Genomic DNA, 10,420 nt, shown 5'->3' with positions numbered 1-10,420 from the left:
AAAAGCTTTTAAAAACACATAAAAAACCCATCAACTGTTTAATTTTTCAAAACATCTTCTGACAATCTTCAAAACATCTTATTTTGTGATCAGCAGAAGAAGTAAACTTGAGGGTGAGTTAATGATTTTTGGGTGAACTTTTAAGTGGTTCATATTCAGTAGTATTGTGAACCCAGTAATTTATTTAAAAATGCACACCAAAGTGATACAGGAACCTGATTTTACATTCAAATTTATTTTGTACAATTATAGCACATAAAAACAAAAGCCTCCAGGACAGAAAGTACAGGCAAGAAACAGGAGGTAATTGTTAAAACAGTGATCATGATATAGTTTTTCTCCCTGAATAGCAATGACCTAAAAATTCTTCCCTACTAAAAAGGCATTTGTCAATGTACGCCAATATATATTAAAGAAATAATATGAAGTTCTTTGTTTATTTGCCAGACATCATAATGTGTTGATTGAGGGTGGCAGGACTGAAATGTGACTGGTCACACATAGTTTAAGTGTCACACGTTAACAGTGAACATGACTGTTCTCACACGGGCCGCAGGGGCTTCTTAGAAAAAAAAGGAAAACCAGAACCACACGGAGAATTTCACACTGGATATCTTTGTGAATTGATGTGATAAAATGCTCAGAATCATACAGTCTGGGTTATTTTATCTTGTACACTGCGCTAAGTGAAGATGAAACAGCTAAACATGCATGACGGCAAGACTCCATATGAGGTCAGAGCATGCGACCTAGTAACATCTGGAGATCTGGATATTTAAATGTGTAATTATATGTTCTAAAATACTTTAAACTTAAGCCAATATCTACACATATTTACTCAGCAGATTTGCTTATTTTACTCACTAAAGGACCACAAAAACACTGATTTTACTTCATACTACAAAGACATTTTATTTGACATCTGCATAAATGACAAGTCTGATGGTTCTCTCATTTGGTCTATCATTCCCCAACAACGCAAACAAAAGGCACCAATACATAACAAAAAACACTGAATTGTCTTTAAAGGGATAGTTTGCCCAAAATGTAAAATTCTGTGATAATTTCTTATGGAACACAAACGTTTTTGCAGAATTGTACGGAATGCTAAATAAGTTTTAAAGCATAAAACAATAAGAAATACTGCATGACTTCAATTCTTGATCCTTTTATGATATTCTTTCTCTTTTTGAAGCTTGAAAACCTCAGTCTCCATTCTTTGTAATTGCTTGGAAAATATGACAATCTTAAACCTTTTTCCTTGTGTTTCACAGCACAAAATGTCATAACATGACTGAAACACAACTGAAAAATGAACATTATACAACAAATAATAGATAAATTAACAGTAAAAGAAAAGTCACTTTTCCAATGTGTGACAAACCACAAACATATTTGAGTGCTAATTCACTCCTTCATGCCTCCTGAAAGTTCACTGTGGCGTTTCATTTCACAGTTTTCCCCTTTGAGAAACAGTCTACAACGCAATTTACACCCGTACAGCAAGTGTTGCATTGCAGGCCTCAGTTGCAGTTTTCCTCAGATAGCAGGTCGGGCGTTAGATGACAGTGCAACGGTGGCTGGTGTCCGGGCTGACGCTGGACCCTCCGTCGGTTTTGACGGTGGTCTTGGATGAGCTGATCTGGGACCGTAGCTCTTTGCGATGGCACAGGCGATCGCGATAGTTCTGGGCGAATATCAGCAGCATGAGGGGGTTGATGCAGCTGTGAGAGTAACTTAAGCAGATGCTGATGTTGTACGCGTACACAAAGGCGCTGGTGGGCTGGTGGATGCTGAGGTTGATCACCTGGATGACGTGGTAGGGAGACCAGCAGACCAGGAACAGGGCGATCACCATCAGAACTGTCTTAGTGGCCCGCTTGGCCCACACCGACTGCTTGCGTTTGACCCGCCGGATGGAGCGGAACACGTGGTACAAAGTGAGAGTGTAAAATGTACTAATTATAATCAGGGGGACAATGAAACCCAGCATGGACTGGTAGAGAGTGTACCAGTACATATCTTGTGGCCCATCCAGGTTCATTATACACACGTCCATGTTCTTTTTGGAGAGGACTTTAGCGTATATCATGACTGGGATGCTCAGAAGGAAGCTGCCCACCCACACCATAATGTTGATGATGATGGTCCACTGAATGGTTCGCTTTTCAGATGTAGGATGTACAATTGCAATGTACCTGGGGGAAAAAAAAATCACATTTTTCAAAGTAGTGCCATCCCAACTCAGAGGCTGCTCTTTTATAGCTCATGAGACTTTTTCTCAGTAATTTTAGTTATGCCACATCCTAAAATTGCTTTGGTGAAGAAAAAAAGAAAAAGAAAGACTATATCCTGTCATTTTAATTTGGATATGGTAGCTCATATAATTTGGCCTTGAATATGATGTTTATGAGAAATGTTTGAAATCATTCTGAAATTTCAGAATTTTTATTTTATTTTATTTTTTGTGGATGATTATATCTGGACAAATCTTAGCACAGTTTGCGTAAGATGTCTTCTGATACTCAGTTATTATGGGTTTTTTTCCAAGGAAAAGCTGGAGTAATTTATTCTCCACTTTATCTCACTTTCTAGGAGAAACAATTAAGATATTTAATTAAGAGATCTCAATTCTTAAGTATGTGATTCCATCAGTAAATTCAAAAAAAAAAAAAATTCTCGAGAGTAAACTCTACAAAATGCTCAAGTCAAGGCTATTATATCATCATACAACAGAGATACGTTGAAACAATATCATATAAAGAACTTATAACAAATTTTAAAACAACTTCCTGCATCCATCCATTTTCCTGGTGGATTCCAGTGCATATAGCCTACATTTTAATAACACATTATTAAATAATATTTTAAATAACCATAAATTATATTAAACATATTATGTTGCTTAATATTTGGCATTTGTAAACTACCATTCAAAACTTTGTGGTTGGCACGTTTTTGAAAAAAGTCCCATATGCTCACCAAGGCTGCATATAGTAAATCAAAAATACAATAAAGCTGTACTATTGTGAGATATTATTAGAGCTTAAAATAATTGTTTTGCAATTTAATATATTTTTAAAAAGTGACTTATTCCTGTAATGGCAAAGCATCAGAAATCATTCTAATATGTTGATTTGTTGCTCAAGCTAATTTTTCTTATTATCAGTGTTGATAACAGTTGTGCTGCTTAACATTTTTTTGTAAACGTGATACTTTTTTAGGATTCTTTGATGAATAGAAAGTTCAAAAGCATTTATTTGAAACAGACATCTTTTGTAACAGTATGTCTTTACTGTCACCTTTGATCAATTTAATACATTCTTGCTTGAATAAAAGTTTTAATTTCTTAAAAAGAATCTTACTGATCCCAAAATGTTGAATGGGACTGTACATTTACTGTATGTAAATATGCAGTACACAGTGCTCTCCCAGATTCTGGTTTCTTTCTCATAGCTTCTTTCCTTGCCACAGCTGTCTTTGCTCACTGGGGGTAAACAACATATTTTTTTTTTTTACCGTAAAACAGCTTTCTAGCAATATGTAGCTGACTTGTCTTGACTCTCGGAAAGCAAACAGGTCACATGCTACAGTAAAACAGCACAGCAAGTGACAGATTTCTAAGAAATGCATTTGCTCTCTTTGCATTTTCCTAGACTAAAAGCAGATAAAAGCTTAAGAGCATAACATCAAGAGATGTGTATTTTACTTGTGTACAGTCCAAACACATCAGCTTCATTTTTCATCAAGTATAACAGCTCTCTTACTCTAGTCAGACAACAATTTTTTTTTTTTTCCTTTAAAGAAAGAGAAAGTGTCTGGCTCCATGTATAATGAATTGTACACAGGGACTTTAATGTTGCTCTTTAAACAGAATTTGGGATTATATTGCTTTGCAAAACATGATGAAAATGTGCAGCTAAGATACTTTATCTAAGTACCTCCAAGCATGATGTGACCCAGTAAAACCCTTTGGGAATACAGCAACGGCACTATATGAAAAAATGTTATAGTGGAGCTTTATCATAATCATTCAGAGGCTTTCTGGGGGGCTCATATGTCTTTGACACTCACAACTAAGCAAAAACTCTCCTCTGGACTCTGTATTTTATGAGGACCTTTTGTATGTAGTGAGATATTGTGTGCTAAAGTGCTTTTGTGTGCCATAAATATAGGCTAAGTAAGAGGGTTTTTCAAAGTCACACACTGTTAGTTGCTGAAGTACAGTCTTCCAGACTTAAGATACAAAAATGATGGATGCGGTGTGCTTCAGTATTCAAGGTCATGTAGCATAGATCGCACCCTTGAGAGTTGCATTGATTTCTTTCTTTTCCTTTGCATATATTAAGTTGATTAAGTGATGAACAGCCGGGCTGTAATTTCATATAATTTGGTGAAAATGCTCTGTGATCTTTAATTTGAATAAAGAATTCTATCATTTTGACCCCTAAGCTGATTCATAGTAGCCTATAAGCACATTTAATATTATCCTTACTGAAAGAAACCTGTCAAGAACACGTCCAATTCAGAGGTCACAGAAAGAAATTATTAAATTACATTTAGCAAAAATGAAGCTTATTATTTAGCATATAACGCTAAACATTACATTTTCATTACATTGTTTTTATTGTAAATATATATATATGGGTGTTTATGTTATGCTTAGAATAAATGCAAAAAAATAAAAAATAAATTCTATTTAAACGACTCGATTACAACAATGAGCATCTAATGAGAAATATTTAGGTGTGTTCGACATCGGCTGCGGCTGGATGCAACCGATCGGCGAGAGTAGCCGCGTGCAGGCGGGGAGGAGCTGCAAACGGAGACGTGAAGTCGGACACTTTCTGGTTCCCATAGTCAGAGGTGGACAGTAACAAAGTACATTTACTTGAGTAGCTACTGTACTTAAGTACACTTTTTGAGTATCTGTACTTTACTTGAGTATTATTTTTTCTGGAAACTTTTTACTTTAACTTCACTACATTTGAAAGACAAATATCGTACTTTTTACTCCACTACAATTCTGTCAAGGTCCTTGAGTAGAAAGTAGTAACGTCAGTCAGGGGATGATTTTGGTTGGAAATGGAAGTTGGATTGACATCAGAAACCGACTGATGTTGGTTTCTGACATCAACCCGATTTTCGTTTTCACCCACAATACAACGTCTGTCCAACGTTGGAGATTAATGTCAATCCGGCGTTGGATTCTGATATCAACCTGATTTCATTTTCAACGTTGGGTTTGGTCTTCTAAATGCAAATGTTGTCATTGTTTTGGTGCACACTAGCTTATAGATAACAGTAAGGTTAACATATTCATACTAAAAGCCAAAAAACTTTAAATAGGGCACTATTTGAGGGAACAGCCATTTGGGTGTCCGACACCATTGTGAACGTTATTGAGTGCATTTATTCAATCTCACATTCAATCCCACTACTGGAACTGTGTTCTAGAAATAAATGTGATATTGATATGATGGTACGCAGGCATAGATTCAGAGGCATAATGTACTGTAAGTATTACACACAACAATGCAACAATAATAAAACAATGCATTGAAATTTACTTTTGATACTTAAGTACTTTTAAAAACAAGTACTTCTGTACTTTTACTTAAGTAAAAATCGGTTTTTACAACTTCTACTTGTAACAGAGTAATATTTGACCAGTAGTATCTGTACTTTCACTCAAGTAAGGAAGTTGTGTACTTTGTCCACCTCTGCCCGTAGTGGCCGCTCACGTGGTGTTTGCATACTTTACCACAGCTGCAGTGAAATAAATGCAATATTTGCCAAATAATACACAGATGTTTCAGAGACATTTTCATTCAATACTTTATGTACAGCTTTATACAGCGTCTGTTTGAACAAGAATAAAGTTCAACAAGCTACTATCAATGAAGTGGAGTCTACGTTTTTTAAGCAGTTTTAATTTGATAAACATGACACAATATAACATGACAACGACATGAAAAGAGTGTTCACTGTTATAATAAACTGATTTGAGAGCTTTAGAGGAACTAAAGGTGTTCGAAATAAACACGAAACACACGTGATCGTTGTCATGCGGTGAATCCGGTCAATCGTGGAACAGCTGTGTCGTCATCAGCCCACGTGCAGCCCAGTGCAGCCGCTCTTGAGAAGCTGCGCTGGCTGAGTTCTCCGGCTACTCTCGAATTGCTCGCGCGGTACTTTGATGGCATACGTCACAGTCACGTGGCGTCGGCGCTGTATCAAGTCGGACAAAATTTCTAACCGGCATGCACTGCTTCAAGTCAGCCGCCGATCGGTCTGCGCAGAGCTGCATGAAGTCGAACAAGCCTATTGAGTTCATATGATTCAGGGATGACGTCAAAACCCGGAAGACTAATTCGCCAGTGATTCCCTCGAAATTTTCCTATGGGGTTTTATAATGGAGTTTTTCAATTTATGATTAGAATAAGGTCTGTGCCTCTGTGGTAAACATAAGTTGATGATACTTGGACGTTTTGTTTATAACGTTACGTAGTTAGGCTACTTATTAGACACGTTTAATATTCGAGTTTTCGACAAGGCTGTGTGAAATTTATATTGTAGAACAACACGTCGTCAACTTATTTTTTTATTTGAAAGAGAAAAAATGTCCAGGGTGCTCAAGGAGTTAAAAAAAAAAGGGTTTTTGAAGGTGCTCTTTGGGGTCGGGAATTCAGTAAAATGTAGTAGAAGGAAATCCAAGGCACTCTTCTTTAGAAAATTATAAAAAGCCTTTATTGGACTGGCTATTTCAAAGGCTGTTTGTGCCGCTACGCGTGGGTTGTTTTTTTCCCCAATGTCTTTTAAATGTTCTATCATGAAATAGCCAGTCCAATAAAGGCTTTTTATAATTTTCTAAAGAAGAGTGCCTTGGATTTCATTCTACTACTTATTTTTTTATTTATTTTTTTACCACAGACCTTTTTACTCATAAATTCAAAAACCCCATTACAAAAACACAAATCTCGAGGGAAAGACTATTGGCAAATCCTAGCACATTGCTATCTCTTCAGAAACTCTAGATAAGAGACATGTGACATGGATAAAAAAATAAATGTAGAAATTTGAGAAGTGATGGTGTTTAGGATAAACTGATGAGATAGAAGTGAGTTCTCATTTGTGATTTTCCCCCACTGTATGGTTCAAGGCCTATATGCAAGAGATGTAAATAAAGTGTGACCACTAGCAGCATGCTATATAGCCTACTGCATAGCATCATTCTGCATGCAACTCTCACCTGTCAATGCAGAGCACAGTCACTATCCCCACTGTGGTAAATTGGTTACTGACGTCCACCACCACCACAGCTTTACACATGAAGTGCCCAAAGACCCACTGTCTGTCCCTGACCAGCTGGTGGATGTTAAACGGCATCACCAGCAAGAACAGTAGGTCTGCGATGGCCAGATTTAGCACGTAAATATCAGAGACCATCTTCTTCTTGCATGATGCCACAGCATAGATGACCAAACTGTTGGCCAGAACTCCAACTGAACACAGGATGCCGTAGATAGTGGGGAATATGTGCATGAAAGACGCGATGTCTATGATGCTCTGCGACGGGTCGGTTCGGTTCACACACGAAAAGTTGGACGAATTTGCAAAATTGGAATCGCAAAAAATATCCGAGTTGTTCATCTTCAAAACTTTTTGCTTAAAAAGGACTAAATAAACTATAAAAGTTGTCGTCTCAGTCTGGTCTGTGCACGAGTAGGCTACGCAAGCTTTTACGCAGAACTCTACTTCATATTCAAAACGTTTAAAGTTGTAAAAGTTCTCCCTCGGGTGTCAGTTATCGTCCCGTTTTCATCTGCTTTGTTTTTCATTCAGTTTGCCGATGCCTCGGTCTCTTGAGATGGTGTTTTAGTTCATATGTCCAAAAGCAGGAGCTTCAGTGCGTATTCTGCGCGTACGTCTCTTCCAGAAGCTGTTTGAAGAGATGCGCGTGTCTCCACCCTTTCATAGCCCTCTCTCCAAGCTCACCCATCACACTCAATATCTAAGATCACTTTTTTTTTTTTTTTTTTGATGATTCATTTATGCACAGTCCTTCACAGCAAGACGCTCCAAACTCCAGCGGTCACAATCAATTTCTTTGTTATCATGAACTGGGAACCTGTTGCATGCACCTCCTATTAGTCCTGTTATAGTTTAATCTTTTATATTTAAGCAATATTGGCAGATGTTTTTGTTTTTTTTATTCAAAGTGACTTTAATGTACACATTTGGTCATTTCATGACTAGGTGCTGCAAGCACCATTTAAGATACTAATGTATGTTATTATATTAGATAAGCTGGGAATTTTCACTGTTCATTGTGTTACAAAGTTAAGATTAGTTATTACAATGATTTTGCTGCCCAGCCTTTTTATTGATTATGTTCATGGAACAGGTAAAGTCTACCATATTAATTTGTGCACACTTTAAAACTAAAGTAGTATAATTATTATTATTAAATATATTTTTAATTTAAATATATATTTTAAAGAAGTCTGTTATGATCATCAAGGCTGCATTTATTTGAAAAAGAAAATAAAACGGGAATATTGTGATTTATTACAATTAAAAAACTGATTTCCAATAAAAAAAATATTGCAATTAAACTGATTTCCAATTTAATATATTTGAAAATGTAATTTATTTCTGAATATTCAGCATCATTACCCCAGTTTTCAGTGTCACATGATCCTTCAGAAATCATTCAATTATGCTGATTTGGTGTTATTATGAACTATTATTGGTGCTCAATTACTAATAATGACTCTTATTATTCTCAATGTTTAAATCAGTTTTGTAGAAATCTTTTGTAACATTATAAATGTCTTTACTGTCACATTTCATCAATTTAAGATCCTTGCTGAATAATAGTATTTATTAATAAATGAATTTTTAGCCTTTCTTACCCCAATATTTTTAAATGGTAAAAAGAAAAAAAAATCTGAGCACCAAAGTTTTTACTGCATTTTTCATTTTTCAATAAATGCAGCCTTGAGCATAAAATACAACAATTAACTGAAATTTACAAATGTATTTTATTATGAGAGCACATAGTGTGTTATTGTAAAGTTTACAGCGCCTTGAGTCTCTTTTACTCCACCAGAGAAAATAAAGGTGCTCATGTTCTCTCTTCTCACACATCACAGCGCTCTCACACATTCATTCACTCTCTCTTGCACACGTTCATTTACTGCTGTCATGAATCCACCGTATCACCTCAAAAACTGTTCAAATGTCACAGTTTTCACGCTTCATTTTTAATGAGGAGGTAATTAAAAACCACCGTCTTTGTTGCAATGTGTGGAATCTGAGGGAACAATGTGTGTATACGAGCATGTTTATGTCTCCATAAAATTAAACTGGCTGAAGAACATTTAATGGTTACGGTGGCTTTAGCCTGAGGTTGATTGCATGTCTTGTGATTTGGATGGGTGACCAAATGATCTTCAGTCACTCTGACATCTTTAGTCATGGTCTCAGCCTGGTAAAGAACAGAATACAACTCACATACATCATATAGCCTACTTATATTGTATTGGGAACCGCATACTATGTTTATTCTCGACCATTTACTCTGGATCCATAAAGTATTTGGACACTTTAGTGACAGTGTACTGATCTCAAAATAAATATTGTGGAAAAATGAAAATATACATATAAAAAAAAAAAAAACAGTATAAGACTTGGATTGAATGATTTGAATGGCTTTTAAATGTCTTAACACATGCCTACATGTATGACTGTCTGCTAATCAGTCTTTTGCCTAACAAAAGTTTATAGACCCCTGTTATGGTCTGAATTAACTTTCATTGTGACAAGGTCAGATGAAAAACAGCACTGACCTTGGAATTATTGCACCCTGTAATAAATAATTAAAATCAATGAGCTTAAAGGAGAAGGTGATGGCTTTGTTCGAGGAGCTGCGTAATTATGGAAAACTCGTCAAAATCGCCAGCTCAAATGCCAGTTTGGTTCGACTGAAAAAAGTCTGCTGATTATGAAAGGTAATTTGCAAATGTTGATACATGTGGATTTATTCATGATTTATTCATAATAATGCATGTCCTCATTCATAGTAATCAGCATAAGTAGATTGGTTTACTTCTGTGTTCCCACAGAACTGAAAACTCCTTGTGTTCCTTCGTATTGTTTTTGCAGTTAAAACAGTGTGCAATTTGCATTCCATTATGTGACATATGTTTAATTGCAAGGCATAGTCAGTCCTTGGTGATTATTCCACAAAATGGAACACAAGCAGCAAGATTCCTGGTTGATACAGACCATTCAAATATCTCCCTGAAAGCACTGAGGAATGCACGCTTTCAGGCAAATATTTCTCTAAATGGTCTCAAAGAAAAATACAAAAAAGATAGCAGAGAAAACATGGACATGACACTAAGATAAATGA

The 10,420-nt window shown here is 36.1% G+C and overlaps 1 protein-coding gene across 1 annotated transcript; it reads right to left on the bottom strand.

Annotated features, from left to right (window-relative positions):
• Positions 1–206: 206 nt before the first annotated feature.
• On the bottom strand, positions 207–7,989 carry mchr2b (melanin concentrating hormone receptor 2b). Its single transcript, XM_084132283.1, has 2 exons — positions 7,253–7,989; positions 207–2,198 (listed from the first exon to the last, which is right to left on the bottom strand). Exons 1-2 carry the CDS (start codon positions 7,651–7,653, stop codon positions 1,559–1,561), a joined length of 1,041 nt encoding a protein of 346 aa, XP_083988409.1. The 5' UTR covers positions 7,654–7,989; the 3' UTR covers positions 207–1,558.
• Between the last annotated feature and the right edge of the window lie 2,431 nt (positions 7,990–10,420).

The sequence above is a fragment of the Abramis brama genome (assembly GCF_963993115.1).
Source record: "Abramis brama genome assembly, chromosome: 13".
Lineage (NCBI taxonomy): Eukaryota > Metazoa > Chordata > Actinopteri > Cypriniformes > Leuciscidae > Abramis > Abramis brama.
The sequence above is the reverse complement of the archived record's forward strand: the minus strand, read 5'-3'. Positions and strand labels throughout refer to the sequence as shown.

Coding starts and splice junctions, on each gene's coding strand:
- mchr2b (XM_084132283.1), bottom strand. CDS start 7,653: ATGAACAACTCGGATATTTTTTGCGATTCCAATTTTGCAAATTCGTCC. Junction 2,199..7,252: donor ACTGTGCTCTGCATTGACAG/GTGAGAGTTGCA, acceptor TTTTTCCCCCAG/GTACATTGCAATTGTACATC.